Here is a 21,551-nt window from a genome sequence, read left to right as displayed (position 1 = left end):
CATGGCTCAGCAGTATGTAAATTGATTATGACGTGTTATTTCAGGAAAACAGATTGGGAAGGTCCACACCTGTATAATTTATCTGATGTTTTTTTTTTTGTCATTTGTAGGTCCAGAAGGTCTTGGCTTCAGCATCACATCCAGAGATGTCCCCCTGGGAGGCTCCGCCCCCATCTATGTGAAGAACATCCTACCAAGAGGGGCGGCCATTAAGGATGGGCGACTGAAGGCTGGAGACAGACTGCTGGAGGTTCTGAACTTTTTTTAAATGTTGTTTTAAATGTAAAAGAGAGAACAAACAGAAGTCCCCATAGTTCTGGGGATCATCAGGGTGTTTTTTGGTAAATGTAAGACCACTTTTGATTCAATTAATCATTAACACTGACCTTAACTGAGGTGAGTGAGACCTGCAGTTCTTTAAATGTTGTTCTGGGTTGTTTTATGACCTCCTGGATGAGTTGTCCATGCCCTTTTGGAGTAATTTCTGTCAGGGAACGTCCACCAGTGTTGCATCTTTTCTCCATTAGTGAATAATAGCTCTCACTGTGGTTCTCTGGAGTCTCAAAGCTTTAGAAATTACTTTGTAACTTTTTTTCCAGGCTGATAGATGATCAATGACTTTGTTTTCTCATCTGTTTTTGATTTTATTTCTTCAGATCAGGGTATAATAATGTGTTACTTTTTGAGATCTTTTGTCTGCTTCATGTTGTCAGTCAGGTTCTATTTAAATGATTTCTCGATTCTCACTACTGAGGTAGATGTATGATTTAGAAAAAACACTGCTGAGATAAATGTATGATTAGAATGTATGAATTGCACTGCTGAGGTATGTTTATCATTAGAATATCACTTAAAACTTCAGAAATGACTTTATAACTTTTTTCCAGGCTGATAGATGATCAATGACTTTTTCTCATCTGTTTTTGATTTTATTTCTTCAGATCAGGGTATAATAATGTGTTTATTTTTGAGATATTTTATCTGCTTCATTTTTTCAGTCAGGATCTATTTAAATGATTTCTCGATTCTACCATGCAGTCCAGAACTAGACTTAATACCTCTGCAGGAAATTAACATTACAAAACTAAAATTCTGAACCCCTGTAGACTATACCTGTTAATACAATCTAAAAAAAAGTACTTTTTGTCTTTTAATAACAGGTTTATCTGCATACTTTGAACGTTACGCTGCTTTTTGTGAAGTAAAAGAATAGTCTGGTATTTAGTTGCTGGAGTTTTTTCCTCTTTCTTTTTCTTTCTTTTTCTGAAGCATGCTGTGCCGTAGCCCAGCTCAGAATATCTCGGAATTTGGCACGCCTGCTTTTGTGCAGCTTTCAGACGTGTAATGTGTTTGGACCTCCCGCTAAGTGTTAAAGTAGAGAAACTGTATAGGCTAATCGCGCTCCGACTCGCTGCCATTCAGATCCAGCTCCTGGAGGAGTGGCGAGGAGGTCTGCAGCTAAAAATAAGCCTCAGATTAGCTCTCACCAGGGTATCAGTTAAGCCCACGTTCATTAAGGTAGCATTCTCGCTGTACTTATCTTTTATCCTCATGCACTAATACCTTTAACTCATTCTACTAACTTCTACTGTTGCCGCGGCGCCGCAGTGAACTCGAGCATGACTCACGGGCAAAGTTACCTGAGTTCGTTGTCATTTCTAGAGAACTCTAGTTTTATTAGCACTTCGAAACCAATCTTTAAAGTGAGCGTCCTAGTCTGAATCAGACCACATTGGTGATATATTTCATTGTAGAATTCAGCTGTTGTGTTCCCACAGTTTGTATTATCATTTTGTTTATTATTGGCATGAACAAAGAAGATTTCTGAGGACCACAGAAAAAGAGTTATTGATGCTAATAAAGCTGGGAAAGGTTACCAAACCATCTCTAAAGAGTTTGGACTCAACCCTCCGCAAGAGTGACTGATCAATAAGAGCAAGCAGTGTAATAGTCTGCAAGGTCACAAAGAACCACAGGGTAACTTCTAAGCAACTGAAGGCCTCTCTCATATTGGCTAAAGTTAATGTTCATGATTTCTCCCTTTAGAAAACACTGAACGACACCGGTGTGCATGGCAAGCCACAGCTCTCAATAGCTGCGGTTTGATAAAGATCATATGGAGAAGCCAGAACACTACGCAAATGGCGCAGCACACTGTAGCCGACGCCACGGACGTTGAGCAGCCCTTTCTCCAGAGAATGTGGACATTCTCATCTTCTTAAAGAAAAACTTGAAAATATAAAAATAACAGCTGTTTTGTCTAGCCTTAAATATGTTAATAGTTTTGGTGCCTTAAGGAGCATCTTTCTCTCAGATAAAGTCAATAATATATCTTTATTAAAGAAAAAAACTTGTCATTCTCAGGGACCGAGTCTTATTTTTCATGTTTAACTGTTATAGTAGACTTATCTAGAGTTCAGTTTGTTAAGGGTCTAGTTGTTCTATTATTTTGTACATGACTGTTCCTGTATTTTTGATTATTTATTTTGTTATGTTGCACATTGCTGGTTTAATAGTGCACACTGCTGCTACCAAAAACAGCCACTAGATGGCATTACATATAAATTTGACTATTAGTGCCTAATGTGGTGTATTACAGATCACTTGTATCACTTTGCATCACTTATATCAATTGGCCATTGGAAGAAAATTTTGTGGATGAATGAGACCAAAATAGCGTTATGTTTGTAAGCTTAAGCCCGCTTTCATTAAAGTAGCATTCTCGCTGTACTTATCTTTTATCCTCATGCACCAAAACCTGCAGTGAACTCGGGCATGACTCACAGGCAAAGTTACCCAAGTTAATCAACCGGAGATCCAATTTAAACCTATAGATACCTATAGACACCTATAGACTAACGTTAACTAGCTGGTAGGGCTGGCCCGAATAGCGTTTTTTGAGCTCCGGATATTCGGCACTGATTCGAAGCGAATATTCGAATATTCGTTTTTAAAAAAAGAGGTAAAAAAAAAAAAAAAAAAAAAAAAAAGCAAATCACGGCCCCTTTAATCCACTGAAAAATGTTCAATTTGCTCTGACCGACGAGACATATTCACCCCGGATTTTTGGTGTTTTTATCCCGGATTTTTGTGTTTTCATCCCATATTTTTTCTGTGTTTTTAGCCCAGATTTCTTTGTGTTTTCATCCCGGAATTTCTGCTGCCCCACACCGCGGCTTATCGGCTGCGTAAGCAGGCTAGGAGGCTGCTGCTGCACGGTTTCTCCGCTGCGCAAGCCAGCCCAGTAAATTGCTGTTTGTGTTTTCACACTTAGGCTATTTGCTTAAAAAAAAAAAAAAAAAAAAAAAACGTTTGTTCAGGAAGTATTTTATATTCTTAAACATTGTTAATTATATTAGAGGACAGTCATTGTAAACTGTAAACTGTTGGTCTATTTCGGTTAAAGGATTGTGCAGGGCATATTACTGATTTTGTATTTTTGCACTTGGGCTATAAGCTCAATATTAAATATTTCGTTTGTTTAGAAATTATTTTATATTTTAAACCATGTTAAATTATATTAGAGTAGAGGAAAGTCATTGTTAATGACGTTATTGTACTTGGTCTATTTCGGTTTAAGGATTGTTGCAGGGCATAGCCGTATTACTGATTTTGTATTTTTGCACTTGGGCTATAAGCTCAATATTAAATATTTCGTTTGCTTAGAAATTATTTTATATTTTTAAACCATTTTAAATTATATTAGATAAGAGGAAATTCGTTCAGACATCATTTTTGTAGGCCAGGCTTTTGTAACCGATTTAGCCCCTACTGTTGCCACATTACCCCTTACGTTTTATTATATAAATCAGTTTCGAAGAGCCTGCATTTTTTTTTATCATGTATAATAGAGGTCTGCGCGAGACTGATTTTTAAACCCACTCTTCCACGCTCCCGCGTTTCTGTCTCGTTACCGCTCCGCAAAAAAAATGCTTCTTTTAATCCCGCGCCCGCCCACCACATACACATTTCTGCCGCTCCCGCCCCACGTTCCTAATATAAATTAAATAAACTACATTTAATGCTTCAAATTTACTTATATATTTATTAAAACAGCAGCGCTGAACAGTGCGGTCCCGTTCCTTACCCCAGTCCAAACACCATCGGTGTGTGCGTGTGTGTCGGTCCATCCTGCGCGTTGAGAGTTTTCTTTAGGTTTTTTTTTTTTTTTACAATTATTACAGTTTTCTTAACTATTTATTAATTTGCTCCCGCATCGTCTGGATTAAACTCCCGCTCCAGCCAATAACAGTTCAGTTCTGTCCCGCGCGCAAGATATTCTGACGGGACCCGCGAGAACAGAAGTGGTTAGAGTGAGGTGGAACTCTGGAAAGGAGAAAAAAAACGAATATCCGAATACCAAAATTAAAAACCGAATACCTACTCAACGAACGAATATCCGAATACCCGAATATTCGGGTCCAGCCCTACTAGCTGGTGTAAACAACAGAGCTGTAAGCTCTTTAGCTAATGAGAGACTGTCTGCTCTACTTGAGTCTGGCTTTAGCTCTGTCTGTGGGCGGTCCTGAGCCAAGGTGGGCGGGGCCATGAATACTAATTCACCGGTTGATGTAGACACGTGTGCTTTTTCTGACCCAGTCATTTTTCAAGCGACTGCAGACAATAGAGGTTCACTCTGCTCTTTATCTTTTGAGTAATGTTGTCTGTAATGTATTCTCTCTGATTGGTCTAGGTTAATGGAGTGGACCTAAATGGGCATGGTCAGGAAGAGGTGGTGTCCCTGCTGAGAGCCACGCCTATGGGTGGAGCCGTCAATCTGTTAATTCTGAGACAGGAGGAGACTTTTCTGCCTAGAGAACTGGTAGGTTGTGTAGGTTGTGTAGGTTGTGTGGGTTGAGTTGTGTGTGTGTGTGTGTGTGTGTTATAACCCTTTCTTCTTGTGTTCTTTTCTTAGAATATGGACTCTACAGTGCAGAACACAAGAGACTTGGTAAGGAACATAAATATATTTATTTTGGTCCATTCATGATATGAAATTGTAAAGAACCAGTTGACATAATAAAAAAAAAAAAACAGTAAAAAAAAAAAAGAAAAATAAATAAATAAAAAAAGGGAGATATAATGTTTTTTTTTTTTTTTTAAAAGGATTTTGTCAATGTATATAACATACCATGTGATAAACATTGAAACAGTGAAACATTAATATACTGTATCTTTCGGACTATAAGGCGCACTTAAAAAACTTTAATTTTGCCAAAAATCTTCAGTGCGTCTTATATATAAATTTTATCAGTCAGGTATTAAGGAGCAGTAAATACACTCTGCTGAAGTACAGAGTTATACAGGAGTTTCAGTGAAGTTTTTCCAGCACTGAGGCTTTGTGCAGCAGCATTAGCATTAGCCACTAACTGCAGTGCAGGCGAGTATATAGGACTGTAGTCTGCATGTTTGCTGTGTTTAAACAAGCTACGTGGGACGAACCACTAACTGACTCTATCAGGGTTCCTCAGTGTGGCGCTATCTGGCAGCATTTACATCCTCCTAGCACTGCGGTTAGTGGCTAACGCTAATGCTGCTGCACCCAGCCTTAGTGCTGGAGAAGCTTCACTGAAAACTCATCCTTAGACAAAATATTGGAAATATAATCTTACTGTAAATAAACAGAAGCGCTTTACTCACCCAAATAAACAGTTTTCAGGAGAAAAATCTGTGTAGATTAACATCCAGCACTCGTTTGACTTTACAGTTTTGTTTATTTAGGTGCATTCCCAGCCTCCCTATTAGAAGGGAAACATGGCGACACCCTTGCTCACTTCGATGTAGCATCCTTACTAGTGTCGCTTAAAATCTGGTGTGTCTTATGTATGAAAATAGACCAGAAAATAGTAGTTTATTGATAGTGCGCCTTATAGTCTGAAAAATAAGGTAATAGTAAATAAATTATTTTGGAATATTGTAAATCTTAATAATAAAAAAAAAAAACATTAATTATGACATTTATTTAAAAAAAGGTTATATTGTGACATATTGATGTTTTTAATTATTTTCCAAATATTATGTTTTTTGCATTAATTGTTTTTTTAGCCATTTACAGCCAAACATTGGCAGAGTTTTCTCTCAATAATACAGTCACTGCACATTTAGAAGCTTAATATTTTCTTTATGTTCTTCTTTAATGTCTATATTTCAAGGCCAGTATGACAATTAAGTGGTTGTGGCTGTCCAGTCAGTGGAAGACCCCCTGATGCTCCCTCTTTAATCCCCCTCTCCCAGCTCCCAGCTAACCTGATTCAAGCAGAGAAAGAACTCTGACTACCTGGTGCAGCAGAAATGTAGAATTGTGGGCGGCTCCCAGAGGAGCGGGGCTGGCGCAGGCTCTGTTATAGTGGATAATGGGTGTTATTGAGGTCTGTCAGTCTTGCCCATTATCCTCCATAATTTTTTAATGCTAGATTAGCGCTAAATGCTAATAGCAGAGATCAGTGGCTTTGCTGCCAGGAAGAGAGGGCTGTGGGTGTGTTGCAGCGGTGATGGCATGGTGGGTTGGTTGGGTTCCCGTAAGCTCGTGTTCTTTCCGTAAACGGAACTTCAGATTCCATCAAGCACTCATGATGGTCTTTCTCAAAATCTTTCTCTGTCTGTCTGTCTGTCTGTCTGTCTCTCATAGTGTTTCTTGCTCGCTTTCGTTCTCCTGTTTGTCTCACACATTTTTTTCCCCTGTATCTTCATGTAGTCTAACCTATACTAACCTATACCCTATATACGCAACGGCTCAAAAGTTTAGGATCACTTGCAAATTTCCCTCTTTTCGAAGAAAAACACATTTTCATGCAATTCACAAACAATATTGTCAGTTTTTCACTATTAATTTAAGTGTATCAGATGATTTTTAAAGAATAAAAATGTCTGTCTTTGTAAAGAGGCTTATTTTGCATATATTCCTATTATTATCTAATTTAAGGATGTTATTGGGCTAATTGGGTGATAATTAATTAATAAGTGAGCATAAAAGGGAGCACAACATTCTAGTTTAGTTTAGTATCAGCAGTTTTTGGCTTGCTTACAGGCTCAAAATGGCCAAAAAGTAAAAAAAAAAAAAAAAACTTTTTTTATAGACCTGTCAGTCCATTGTCCAGGCTACTCAATGCGAGATGCTACTCAATTGCCAAGAAACTGAAAATATCCTACCATGCTGTTAACTGCTCCCTTCGAAGAGTGACACAAACTCTAACAAGGCTCTAACAAGGACAGAAAAAGGAGTGGGAGGCCCCGATGCACAACTGTGCAAGAGTGTGCAGCTTGAGAGAAAGACACCTCACAGGCTTTCAAACTGACAGCTGCACTAAATGGAACCAGTCAAACACCAGCATTAGCAACAACGGTTAAGACGCGACTTCAGGATGCTGGACTTCATGGCAGAATTGGCAAGAAAAGCCATAGCTTAAACTGGCCAATCAAAAGAAAAGACTGCGATGGGCCAAAGAGAAAAGACATTGGACACTGGAAGATTGGAAGAAGGTGTTGTGGACAGATGATTCCAAGTTCATGGTCTTTGAAACAAACAGAAGAATATTTGTGAGGAGCAGGACTATTGAAAAGATGCATGACCAATGCTTAATGCCATCTGTAAAGCATGGTGGAGGCAGCGTGATGGTCTGGGGATGGTAAAATAAGAGAATTATACAGAGTGGAAGGGATCTTAAAGAAAGAAGGCTACCACAAGATTTTGCAACGCTGTGCCGTACCCTGTGGACAGCCCCTGATTGGGGCCAGTTTCATCCTACAACAGAATAATGACCCCAAACACACCTTTAAATTTCTGCAAACACTGATTGTAGAAACTTCACACTAGACCTCAAGCAGCTTGAACTGTGTGTCTCTCCACTCTTCCTCCAGACTCTGATCCTTGATTTACAAATGAGATGTAAAATTCACTGATGATCAGTGATGGTTTGGAGAGACATGCTGATCATCTGCTGGTGTTGATCCACTGTGTTTTATTATCAAGTCTAAAGTCAGTGCAGTTTTGTTTTCCCACAAAATCTTACAGCTCTTCATGCTGAACCTCTGCTGACAACTTTTATGCAGATGCAGATTTCATTTTCCAGCAGGACTTGGCACACTGCCCACACTGCCAAAAATACTCCCCTATAGAATTATTATTTCCTGCGGAAATGTTATATTTGTTTAAGTGAGTTTTGCTAAATGTTTGGATTGTGTTCATCACTCTTTTGCTCTCTCTCTCTCTTTGTTTTATGCTGTTCCCCTTCCTATCGTTATTGTTTCTCTCTCTCTCTCTCTCTCTGTTGTATTAGTAGAGAGATATTATCAGGCTGTGTAATCCTCTCTGTAGAATGGTGTAATCGTGTGTAGAGCTCTCAGTTGCACAGAGACTTTGATAACGCGACACACACACACACACACACACACACACACTCTCTCTCTCTCTATGCATTAACTTTTTAAAGCTGATAAGATCAACAGCAGCAGCGGAGTAAGACTGAACAACATGAGACAAACACAAAATGCACACACTTCAGTGCCGAGGGAGACGTGGTGAAACACACACACACACACACACACACACACACACACACACACACACACACACACTGTATTGTTGTGTACTTTGTTGTACAGTCTGCTTTTAAAGCAATTTGCTTAATGACTGCTCTACAACTGACACCTGTGATATTCTCTCTCGCTCGCTCTCTCTCTCTTGCTATTCTTCTCGCTCTTTTGCTCTCTTTTCTCTCTCGCTCACTCTTTCTCTCTCTTGCTATTCTTCTCGCTCTTTTGCTCTCTTTTCTCTCTCGCTCTCTCTCTCGCTCTTTCTCTCTCGCTCTTTCTCACTCGCTCTTTCTCTCTCGCTCTTTCTCTCTCTTTTGCTATTTTTCTCTCTCTTTTGCTCTCTTTTCTCTCTCGCTCTCTCACTCGCTCTTTCTCTCTCTCGCTCGCTCTTTCTCGCTCTTTTGCTCTCTTTCTTGCTCTCTTTCTTTCTCTCTCTCTCTCGCTCTTTCTTGCTCTCTCTCTCACTCACTTTCACGCTCTTTCTTGCTCTCTTTAATGCTCTCTCTCTCTTGTTCACTTTCTCTCTCGCTCTCTCTCATGCTCTCTCTTTTTCGCTTTCTCTATTTTCTCTCTCCCTCACTTTTTCTCGTTCACTTTCTCTCTCGCTCTCTTTCTTGCTCTCTCTCTCACTCACTTTCACGCTCTTTCTCGCTCTCTTTAATGCTCTCTCTCTCTCGTTCACTTTCTCTCTCGCTCTCTCTCATGCTCTCTTTTTTGCTTTCTCTATTTTCTCTCTCCCTCACTTTTTCTTGCTCTCTCTCTCTCTCTCTCGCTCACTTTCTCTCTCTCTTTTCTCTCTCGCTCTTTCTCGCTGCCTCGCTCTTTCTCGCTGCCTCGCTCTTTCTCGCTGTCTAGCTCTTTTTCTTGCTCTCGCTCTCGCCCTCTCTCTCTCTCTCTCTGTCTCTTTTCTCCTCTTATATTCTGTCTGGTTTTCTTTCTTTCTGCCTTTTCTTTCTCGTACTGTAATATGCGTTTGTGCACATGGAAACACACTTCACTGATGGGAGAAAGTCATTCTGTTACTAATGTGTGTGTGTGTGTGTGTGTGTGTGTGTGAGAGAGAGAGATGGAGAGGGATGGAGAGAGAGAAAGAAACAGAGAAAGGGAGGCAAAGACAAAAGACAAATGTTTGAAGCGTCTCGGCAGTTTACACACATCCTCAGGCTGTGTGTGTGTTTTTTTTGCGTGTGTGTGCGTGTGTGTGTCAGAGAGCAGGTGCTTGGTATTCATGCTGTAGCTCCTCACACTGGCTGGCAAACAGCAGCACGGTTTTGCATGAGTGCCTCCTATTACACACACACACACAGACACACACACACACACACACTCACACACACACAGACACACACACTCACTCTTGGTGAAGAGTCTTTGTTTACAGTGCAGGATGATGTGGATTGTGTGTTCCTCTGTGGGCAGGTGGGGATAAGTGGGTGAGTGAGTGTGTGTGTTTGGAGGGTGGGGGGGGAGTATATTGGGAGTGAGGGGCTCAGGCTGACCTTCAGCAGGAGGAGGAGCAGAGTGGCACGACTGAGTGACTGAGAGCTGATCAGGGAGAAGTTCAGCAGCTCAGAGGTTCTGGGATCAGAATAAGCCAGTCTGCTTGACCGATTGTTCCACCCGTTCAGCTGCTATTCAACTGCATTGCCGAGTAGCATCACAGTGAGTTTGGAGAAAAGCGCAGCGACTCGGTTCTGATACATCAGCTCACAGACACAGCCTTGTGCTGATCAACATCACCCTTTAGAGTGATGTGGGGAGAGAGCGCCATCTACCCACCCAGAGAGAGCAAGACCAATTGTGCTCTCTCAGGGCTCCGGCAGATGATGGCAAGCTGCATGACCGGGATTCAAACCAGCGATCTCTCGACAATAGTGGCAGAGCTTTAGCCCACTGAGCCACTTGGAGCTTTATGATTATGAATCAAGTTTATATGTCTGAATGATAAGATATCAGACTGTGATTATGTTTCACTCTTTTGTTATTATCTGATAACAAAACAACTCTAATATTTGGTTTTTGAAGTTCTGATTCTGGAACGCAACTCCAAAAGCTGTTGGTAACTGGACAGATGCTGTTTAGTTAGTGAAGGATCATATTTAAGAAGGGCGGATAGCTCTATTGTTTACCTCCAGTGGATAGGTTGTATATGATTGTGTGTGTGTGTGTGTGTGTGTGTGTGTGTGTGTGTGTGTGTGTGTGTGTGTATAGTGCACAGTACCAAATTCAATGTTTTTCTTTCTTTTTTTCACACATTGTAATAAAAAACTAAAGTGTAAGGAATCATGTAGTAACTTAAATAGTTAAAAAAAACAGAAATACTATGTGAAGAAGCATTTAGCTGCTCTTATCTGGGGTTAAGCTGTTAACTTAAAGTTAAGAAAAACTTAAGAAAACTTAAGAAAGCTAAAAAAAAAAATAATAAAATAAAAAAACTGTTCTTATAATAACATTTAACAACACGGCAAAAAACTGATTTATGTAATTTACGTAAAAATAGAGTAATTTTGAGACGTGACTGCCTATTTAAAAAGCAACAGAAGTTGTTCATTTGTTGGAGTTCATTTGTATTATTTCTAACATATTTAGAGTGTTTTTACTCACTTTTTTCTCTCTCAAAATGTTAATCCTTTACAGCTTCAAAAACGTGTACTATGCAAATTAGGCGATGACGTCATTTAGCGACTTCTAGCGACTTTTAGGAGATTTTAGTAGGGGAAAAAATCGATTTAAATCGAAAATCAGATTTATTTTATTTATTTTTTTTTTTAATCGAAGATTTCTTTTTTTGGGCCATATCGCCCAGCTCTAATCCAGACCAAACAAGATAATTGTGAAAGCACTCTTAAAACACTCTTAACAGGCTGTTTGATGTTTCTCTGCTCCTCTGCTCTCCGGTCTGCAGGTGGAGGAGGAGATGGTGCTGACGCCTGACGGTACTCGGGAGTTTCTGACGTTAGAGGTGCCTCTGAATGACTCTGGGTCGGCGGGTTTGGGGGTCAGTGTGAAGGGTAACAGATCCAAGGAGAACCACGCTGACCTCGGGATCTTCGTCAAGTCCATCATCAACGGAGGAGCCGCCTGCAAGGTGAGACCGAATCACACACCTGCTCACTCACACGCAGCCGTGCGGGACACACACACACACAAGCACCTGTCCTCACTGTTTCTCTGCCTCTCACACACAGTCTTACTGCATTGAATAAGAAATCTCAGTGTAAAAGACTGGGAGATGGGAGTAGCTACTCGATTTACACACTGTCTCCTCTGCACCTCAGAAACATGTGATGATAGCCAGTGCTTTAACTCACTTATACTAATAATGATATGCAATATACAAATTTTCATTTGAAAATTAGTAGCTGCATGTTCATAAAATGTATGTAATATGTAGGCTATAAGCTATACTACACACTAGCCACATTTATTAGCCCATTTAGTAGCTCAATCAGAAATAAACACATCCATCTATACACCTCATTTGGAATAGCATAATCCTGTTAAGGCTGTTTTAAATATTTTTCTATCATCTTTACCTACATACAGCTCTGGGATAAAAAATAAGAAACCACTTAAAAATGATATGTTTCTTTGATTTAATCAAAATGAAAACCTCTGTAATATAATCAAGAGGAAGATGGATGATCACAAGCCATCAAACCAAGCTGAACTGCTTGAATTTTGCACCAGCAGTAAAAGCATAAAGCTATCCAAAAGCAGTGTGTAAGACTGGTGGAGGAGAACATGATGCCAAGATGCATGAAAAAAAAAAAACAGGGTTATTCCACCAAATATTGATTTCTGAACTCTTAAAACTTTATGAATATGAACTTGTTTTCTTTGCATTAATTGAGGTCTGAAAGCTCTGCATCTTTTTTTATCTCATTTTTTCGCTATTAAGTGCTCTAAATGACAATATTTGTTATTACGAATTTGGGAGAAATGTTGTCTGTAGTTTATAGAATAAAACAACAAAGTTAATTTTTCTCAAACATAAACCTATAAATAGCAAAATCAGAGAAACTGATTCAGAAACGGAAGTGCTCTCTTCATTTTTTCCAGAGCTGTATACACAGCCCTCTGTTTTTCAGTTGCACAAACACATAAGAAAAGTCAGAAAAGTCCAATCCAGTGAGACAGCTCACGAGCCCGTCACTGATGATCACAATATTTGACGAGTAAAGGAAGAGCTCTCTGATCTCAGCAGTGTCATGCTGGCTGAGATGCTTTGAAAGCTGTTAAGCATGCAGCGTCTGATCATCAATCTGCAGTCAGATCTCTGTGTTTACTGTGCTAACACCTAGTTCACAACACAGAGGAAAAGAGTAGAGATGCTCCAATCTGATACTCAGTACTGATATCAAGCAGACAGGAAATGATCACTATATTTTTCACACTATAATATGCACTTATGCAATTATTTAATTTCACAAAAATCATCAGTGCTCCTTATAATCCGGTGCTCCTTATGTATGAATTTTATCAGTCAGGTATTAAGAAGCAGTAAAGACACTCTGCTGAAGTACAGAGTTATACAGGAGTTTCAGATTAGTTCTCCAGCAGCATTAGCATTAGCTGCTAACTGTGCTAAACACTAGCTTTATAGCCATTCAGAGGTGAGTATTGTCAGGCTGTATCATGCTGCCAACCCTTTAATAGCACTGCTAGAGCAGAATTAGCATTAGCTGCTAACCGTACTAAGCACTAGCTCTTTAGCTATTCAGAGTATTATCCGAATGCAGCCTGTTGCTAACCCCGGCTAACATTACCGGAGCAGTATTAGCATTACTTAGCATCCGCGCTACCTCTAGCTTTTCAGAGGTTAGTAGGTGAGAGGTGAGTATTATCAGACTGTAGCCTGCTGCTAACCCCGGCTAGCACTGCTGGAGCAGTATTAGCATTACCCCTTAACATCGCTAAGTGCTAGCTCTTTAACTGTTCAAAGATGAGTATTATTGGCCTATAGCCTGCTGCTAACCCCAGCTAGCACTGCTGGAGCAGTATTAGCATTAGCAGCTTACCATGCTAAGAGTTTTCTTTTCAGAGGTTAGTAGGTGAGAGGTTAGTATTATCAGATTGTAGCCTGCTGCTAACCCCGGCTAGCACTGCTGGAGCAGCATTAGCATTAGCCTCTAAACACTAGCTCTTTTCTTGGTCAGAGGTGAGTATTATCAGGCTGTAGCTTGCTGCTAACCCCGGGTAGCACTGCTGGAGCAGCATTAGCATTAGCTGCTAAACGCTAGCTCCTTTGGTGTTCAGATGTGAGTATTATCAGCCTGTAGCCTGTTGCTAACCTCGACTAGCACTGCTGGAGCAGCATTAGCATTAGCTGCTAAGAGCTAGCTCTTTTGCTATTCAGAGGTGAGTATATCAGACTGTAGTCTGCATGTTTACCATGTTAAAACAAGCTACATTTGACAAACAGCTAACTAATATCACCCTGGCTTATCGAAACACTCAGGGTTCTTCAATGTTGGACAACATTAGCTGCTAACCGTGCTAGCACTAGTGGTTAGCAGCTAATGCCTTTGGGAAGTGTGGAAATCTAAGCTTGCTGTAAATAAACGAAAGCCCTTTACTCACCCAAATAAATGTTTTTTAGGAGATAAATCTGTGTAGATTAACATCCAGCGCTCGTTTGACTTGAAAAGAAAATATTTTTTAGCTTAACTTTACAGCTGAATTAGAAGGAAAACGTGGCAACACCCCTGTTCCTTACTAGTTTCGCATAATGCGCCTGATCCATTCCTAAACCTAATCTGGTCTGGTCTACAATTCAATCAAATTCTGTACCTATTAGAAAAGAAAACCTTTGATTTCCAAAAAGATCTTGATCTTGTTTTTTAATATTTTTGATATGTCCTCCTCCTCTGTAGGACGGGAGACTGCGGGTGAACGACCAGCTGATTGCCGTTAACGGAGAGTCGTTATTAGGAAAAACCAATCACGATGCGATGGAAACACTACGGAAATCCATGTCGACAGAGGGCAACAAACGAGGAATGATCCAGCTGATTGTGGCGAGACGAGTGAGCAAAAACAATGAGGTAATCGGACTCGAGAGCGAGAGATGGGACAGTGACGAGGGAGACAGATCAGAGAGTGAAGAGAGAGACGGCAGTTACTACAAAAGAGAGGAAAGCTATGACTCCAGAAAAAGAGAGAAGTTGAAGGAAAGATCAGATAGTTTAGAGAGAGAGATTGAAGGTTACCTTGGGAAGGAGGGTCCAGAACGCAGAAACTACAGAGAAGAAGAGAGAGCGAATCAGCGGAAGACTCGAGAGAGACATGACTCAAACAATAGAGAGAGATCAGACAGCATTGAAGAAGAGATCAGACACTACAGATCGAGAGAGGGAGAGATCAGACACTACAGAGATACTGAGAGATACAGTTCCAGAGAGAGATCGGACAGTAATGAACGAGGTCTCAGAACCTACAGAGGTGCAGAAAGATACGGTTCTAGAGAGATTCTACAAGAGAGATCAGACTATAATGATAGAGATATTAGAACCTACAAAGGTACAGATAGATATGATTATAGAGAGAGCATTCAGGAGAGATCAGACCATAATCAGCAATGGAGCAAACCCTACAAAGAAGCAAAAAGATACCATTCTAGGGAGACGCTAGACGAGAGATCAGATCGAAACGAGAGAGAAATCAGACCCTACAAAGGAGCCAACAGATACGATTCTAGAGAGACACTTGAAGAAAGATCAGACTACAAAGATCGAGGCACCAGACCATCCAAAGGAGCAGACAGATACGATTCCAGAGAGACACTAGAAGAAAGATCAGATTATGAGAGCAGAATGAGGCCCAACAAAGCGGTAGACAGATACAATTCTAGAGAGACACTAGAAGAGAGATCAGACAGTAAAGATCGAGGCATCAGACCTTCCAAAGGAGCAGAAAGATACGATTCTAGAGAGACACTAGACGAAAGATCAGACCACAAATATCATGGAATCAGACCTTCCAAAGGAGCAGAAAGATATGATTCTAGAGAGACATTAGAAGCGAGATTAGACCACAAAGATCGAGGCATCAGACCTTCGAAAGGAGCAGAAAGATACAATTCTAGAGAGACACTAGAAGAGAGATCAGACAGTAAAAATCGAGGAATCAGGCACTGCAGAGAAAATACGGAAAGATGTGATTCTAGAGAGACACTGCAGGAGAGATTAGTCCACAAAGATCATGGAATCAGACCTTCCAAAGCTACAGACAGATATGATTCTAGAGAGACACTAGAAGAAAGATCAGATCGTAAAGATCGAGGGATCAGACCCTACAAAGAGAAGGGTACAGACAGACCACATCATACAGTAACGTGGAAAAATGACCCAAACCTAAAGAATGAAGGACGATAAAAGTCTGATTTTATTGAGAGAGCGATCAGACAAAGGGACAGAACAAAGCTACAAAAAGAGACCATTCAAGAGAGACACTAAAGGAAAGATCAGATCGAAATGAGAGAGAAATTAGACCCTGCAAAGGAGCCGACAGATATGATTCTAGAGAGACACTAGAAGAGAGATCAGACAGTAATGAGAGAGAAATCAAATCATACAAAGGGTCAGACATACGATTCAAGAGAGACACTGCAAGAGATATCAGACCACAGAGATCGAGGGATCAGACCTTCAAAAGGAGCAGAAAGATATACAATTTTAGAGAGACACTAGAAGACAGAGCAGACAACAAAGATCAAGGAAATCAGATGCTACAGATAACCTACCGAAAGATACAGTTCAAGAGAGATCAGACAGTAAAGATCAAGGTATCTGATCCTACAGAGAGATACGGTTCTAGAGAGACACTAGAAGAGAGATCAGGCAGTGAAGATCAAGGGATCAGACCTTCAAAAGCAGCAGACAGATAGGATTCTAGAGAGACAATAGACGAAAGATCAGATTGTAATGAAAGAAAAATCAAATCATACAAAGGGGCAGAGAAGAGAGATCAGACACTAAAGATCAAGGAATCAGACCCTTCAAAGAGAAGGGTAAAGACGGACCACATCATACTGTAACGTGGAAAATTGACCCAAACCTAAAGAATGAAGGATGATAAAAGTCAGATTTTATTGAGAGAGCGATCAGACAGAGGGACAAAACAAAGCCACAGAAAGATACCATTCAAGAGAGACACTAAAGGAAAGATCAGATCGAAATGAGAGAGAAATTAGACCCTGCAAAGGAGCAGAACGATACGATTCAAGAGAGGCACTTGAAGAGAGATCAGATTGAAATGAGAGATAAATCAATCCCTACATAGGAGCTGACAGATATGATTCTAGAGACACTAGAAGAGAAATCAGACCACAAAGATAGAGGAATCAGACCCTCCAAAGGAACAGAAAGATACAATTTCAGAGAGACACAAGACAAGAGATCAGATTATGAGGGCAGAATGAGGCCCTACAAAGGTAAAGACAGATACGATTCTAGAGAGACACTAGAAGAGAGATCAGACCACGAAGATCATGGAATCAGACCTTTGAAAGGAGCAGAAAGGTACGACTCTAGAGATACACTAGAAGAGAGGTCAGACAGTAAAGATCGAAAAATCAGACCCTACAGAGAACCTACAGAAAGAAACAATTCTAGAGAGACTCTAGAAGAGAGATCAGAGCGTAAAGATTGAGAAATCAGACCCTACAGTGAACGTACAGAAAGATACAATTCTAGAGAGACACTAGAAGAGATATTAGACAGTAAAGATTGAGAAATCAGACCCTACAGTGAACGTACAGAAAGATACAATTCTAGAGAGAAACTAGAAGAGAGATTAGTCTACAAAGATCATAGATTCAGACCTTCCAAGGGAGCAGAAAGATTCCAGAGAGACTCAAGAAGAGAGATCAGATCGTAAAGCTCGAGGAATCAGACCCTACAAAGATAAGGGTAAAGACAGACCACATCATATAGTAACATGGAAAAATGACCCAAACCTAAAGAATGAAGGACGATAAAAGTCTGATTTTATTGAAAGAGCGATCAGACAGAGGGACAGATCAGACAGCAGAGACAGAGGGACAGATCAGACAGCAGAGATGGAGAAAGGAAGTATGGTTCTCGGGAGAGACTGTGAGGGAAGAAAGCATGCAATCAGGAGATACAACTGTGAAAAAGACTGAGAAAAAAAATATGGATTTTATCGACTCTATGGACTTTTTTTTTTAAATAATGACTTTTTTTTGGAATTACGGAAACGTGACCTCCACCAGACCTCAGAAAACGAGAGAGACGAGTATAAGACTCACTACTGTAGAGAGAAGAGAGTACTTGAAGAATGGATTATGGACTTTTCAACCTCTTGACGAGGTTGCCTTTTTTTACGGAATCACAGTGTAAAATGTTATTAAATAACTTTTAAATTATGCCAAAGCGCCTTTTTAAATGTCTTCGCTCTCTCTTGGCTGATGTAACATTTTCTACATTGAGAAAGAGCCAATATTTATTGTGCTGTTCTTTCTTTTTTTTTTCTATACGTTTTTATTTACGAAAATTAAAGACATTGATCTTCACTTTCCTCTGTATTGCTGTTGTGTTATTACGGAATATAACTCTACCATGCAACCATGTAGAGCTAGAGATCCATTAGATTAGATTTCACTGGGAATACCCGGAATATCTGAGAGAGAGAGAGAGAGAGAGAGAGAGAGACAGAGAGAGAGAGACTGCTGTGGCGGCAGAGAAGGAGAGTTTGTTGTTGTCATGTTGCCGTCCCTCGAGAGTATCCGCTCTGGAATAGATGTGATTTAAGACCAGCCAATCAGGTCACAGCATTTTGCACATCACACTCATCCCCCAGGGCTTTCTGGGAATATCAGCAGCAATTCTGAGGGGACAAAACATATGACCCACACACACACACACACACACTTATAAACACACACACATACTTGTACTAAACCACCCTGTAATTTATAATTGCTGTGCTTATCCCCTGAGTTTTGGAGTCTAAGTGTAGGACACAATTACGGAAAAGGTAATAGAACAGGTAGAATAAATGGGGCATTAAAATTGGCTATAGAAGGATCTCTCTATATGTTATATTGCTATCTTGGCATCTCTTTTGAACCCTGACAACAGTCAGACGTCCATATCTATTTTACTGATGCACTGTGCACGCAACGCTAGGTGGTGTGCGGTTAATGGCTTGCCTATAGATTGTAAAAATAGGGTGCATTGACTTTAATTTAGGTTTAGACAGTATGAGCCCAGCGTATTTCATGTACATGCAGCCCTGTATTTCAGACCTGTTGTAAAAACTGTACAATATATCGTTTAAGCATTGTCACCGTGATGTGTGCATGCGCAATAGTCACATCGCAGGACGTGTGATGTCACTTAAGGCAATTAAATAGAAAAACGTCATGTTGCAGTGTTTTGATTCTTAGCATAAGAAGTAGATACACAGCGCTGTCTCTGACTCTGTGTGAGTGACAGACTGCTGCTGCCTGAGAAGCACAAGAGGGAGGGGGAGCGCGAGGGGAGGGTGAGGAGTAAACACAAGGTGAACGTGAACGTGAGCACGTGTGGAAAGCTGTGCACCTCAGTTCAGCACAGATGTGCAGCGCAGATATTTCCAAAAACGCTCTTATTTACATTTTAAAAAGCCATTTAAATGCCTGATTGCTGTTTTCCTTGGGTTTTGAGAGCTTGGCACTGACTCAGCTCTTGATTGGTCCGGACATGAGACAGCGCGCAGGTGGGGGTGGGGCTAGTGACGTCATGGACCCTGCATTGTTTAATATCACAATATGTGTTGTCTAAAAAAGACCATTTGCAATCTATTTTTTTTTCAATATCATGCAGCCCTACCTGTTGTTGATAAAGGACATGGTGAACTTCAGGTCTGAAATGCAGAAATAGATGTATATTAATAAATTAAAAAATATATATATATATAGATAAAACATGAAATATATTGGGTTCATACCGTCTGTAATCAAATAAAAGTCAAAGTGAATGGAAGAAACACTGGGTTGTACTAATGTAAATATTCATAGCTATTGCACATAATACAACTCGTCAGTTGGTAATCATTAAAAATAACTTTCCTTTTCAGTGCTAGCTAATCATCCTACATGTCATTCCACACACAGCACCAGCCAATCAGAAACCAGTTTGTCCTTTGTCCAGTTCCACATACCAGCAGATCATCAGATCATTCATTATGAAACCGCTGCCGTGAACTACATCCTGACCAAATCCATGTGTTCACTGAAATAATGCTCCACAGTATCAGATTCCCAATGCAAACATATACATCACATACATCTAACATCTGGAACACTTTATCCACTAACACTATATTCCTTATAAAACACATTCAGGATCATGTAATACGTGTATTTTTTTCTTTATTTCAGTAATTCAGTTGAAAATGTGAAGCATTTATTTATATTATTGTTGATTTATTGATGATTATGGCTTACTTAATTTTAATATGATATAAAACCAATTGGTACTTTGGGCAGTGTGCCAAGTCCTGCTGGAAAATGAAATCTGCATCTCCGTAAAAGTTGTCAGCAGAGGGAAGCATGAAGTGCTGTAAGATTTTGGACTTGATAATAAAACACAGTGGATCAACACCAGCAGATGACATGTCTCTCCATCTAAACCATCACTGATTGGTGGAAACGTCACACTAGACCTCAAGCAGTTTGGACTGTGTGTCTCTCCACTCTTCCTCCAGACTCTGATCCCTTAATTTACAAATGAAATGTAAAATTTATTGATTTACTGATTGTCAGTTACCTGTATTAAAAGCATTGTTTTGTACATGCTCTGTGTAATTACACACTCTCACCAGAGAGGTCTCCAAATCCACAAAACTTACAGACTGTCTCTTTAACTGTACCGTAGTTGTTTATGTAATATTATATACTGTAACTGTTCAGAATGACTGAATGAACGTATTCTGTGGAACCTGTTTTGCAAAAAGATGTCCTACTACTTTGTGTGTGTGTGTGTGTGTGTTTGCTGTCTGTGTGTGTTTTGCAGGGTGAAGCTCCCTGCAGTCCTCGTGGATCTGAGCAGAACTCACTTCCGGCTCTGGACGATCATGAGAGGAGGATCTCGCACACGCTGTACGGAGGCATCGAGGGGCTGGACGACAACCTGAGACCCCGGACCAACGTGGCCAACAGAGGACCGGGTGAGTCCTGCTGTTTTACATTACCTGCTTAAATCTGTGATCAGTCACGGATAATGGCCTAATAACCATTATAACTTTCAAAATTATGATTTCATTTATTGAGGTTAAAAAAAACTATCCAAACCAATCTAGCCCTTGGTGACAAAATATTTGCTCCTAATAAATTAACTGTGATTAATCATACTTTTCTCAAAGCTGAGTTAAAATTTCACTACTAACCACAATCAGGCCTGATTACTACCAGACCTGTAGAATCAATAGTCACTTAAATAGATCCTGTCTGACAACATGAAGCAGATAAAAGATCTCAAAAAACAACATATTATTATACTCCCATCTGAAGAAATTCAAAAACAGATGAGAAAACAAAAAAGACATTGATCATCTGTAAGTCTGGAAAAGGATAATAAGTTGTTTCGAAAGATTTGAGACTCCAGAGAGAGAACCACAGTGATTCACTATTATTCACTAATAGAGAAAACATGGAACACTGGTGAACCTTCCCAGGAGTGACCGGCCCACAGAAATTACTCCAAAAGGGCATGAAGAACTCATCCAGGAGATCACAAAATAACCCAGAACAACATTTAAAGAACTGCAGGTCTCACTTACAGCCTCAGTTAAGATCAGTGTTGATGATTCAATAATAAGAAAGAGAGACTGGGTGAAAACAATCAAAAACACTGCTGACATCATACATGAATGTAAAACATGGTGGTGGTAGTGTGATGGTCTGGGGCTGCTTTGTTGCTTTATTCAGGGTCTGGATAACTTGCTGTAATAGATGGAAGCAGGAATTCTGCCATCTGTTTGTGACCTCAAGCTCAGGTGTACTTGGGTTCTGC

The 21,551-nt window shown here is 40.1% G+C and overlaps 1 protein-coding gene across 2 annotated transcripts in view; it reads left to right on the top strand.

Annotated features, from left to right (window-relative positions):
* Positions 1 to 21,551, top strand: part of pard3ab (par-3 family cell polarity regulator alpha, b) — a 228,054-nt gene that overhangs the window by 112,293 nt on the left and 94,210 nt on the right. For both annotated transcript variants that reach the window (XM_049478959.1, XM_049478958.1), the window contains exons 10-15: positions 111 to 250; positions 4,694 to 4,822; positions 4,916 to 4,951; positions 11,438 to 11,620; positions 14,409 to 14,579; positions 20,553 to 20,706. In XM_049478959.1, coding sequence (XP_049334916.1) covers positions 111 to 250; positions 4,694 to 4,822; positions 4,916 to 4,951; positions 11,438 to 11,620; positions 14,409 to 14,579; positions 20,553 to 20,706 — 813 coding nt within the window. The remainder of the gene's footprint in view (positions 1 to 110; positions 251 to 4,693; positions 4,823 to 4,915; positions 4,952 to 11,437; positions 11,621 to 14,408; positions 14,580 to 20,552; positions 20,707 to 21,551) is intronic.

This window comes from Astyanax mexicanus, chromosome 4, assembly GCF_023375975.1.
Source record: "Astyanax mexicanus isolate ESR-SI-001 chromosome 4, AstMex3_surface, whole genome shotgun sequence".
In the NCBI taxonomy this organism is placed as follows: Eukaryota; Metazoa; Chordata; class Actinopteri; order Characiformes; family Acestrorhamphidae; genus Astyanax; species Astyanax mexicanus.
The sequence above is the reverse complement of the archived record's forward strand: the minus strand, read 5'-3'. Positions and strand labels throughout refer to the sequence as shown.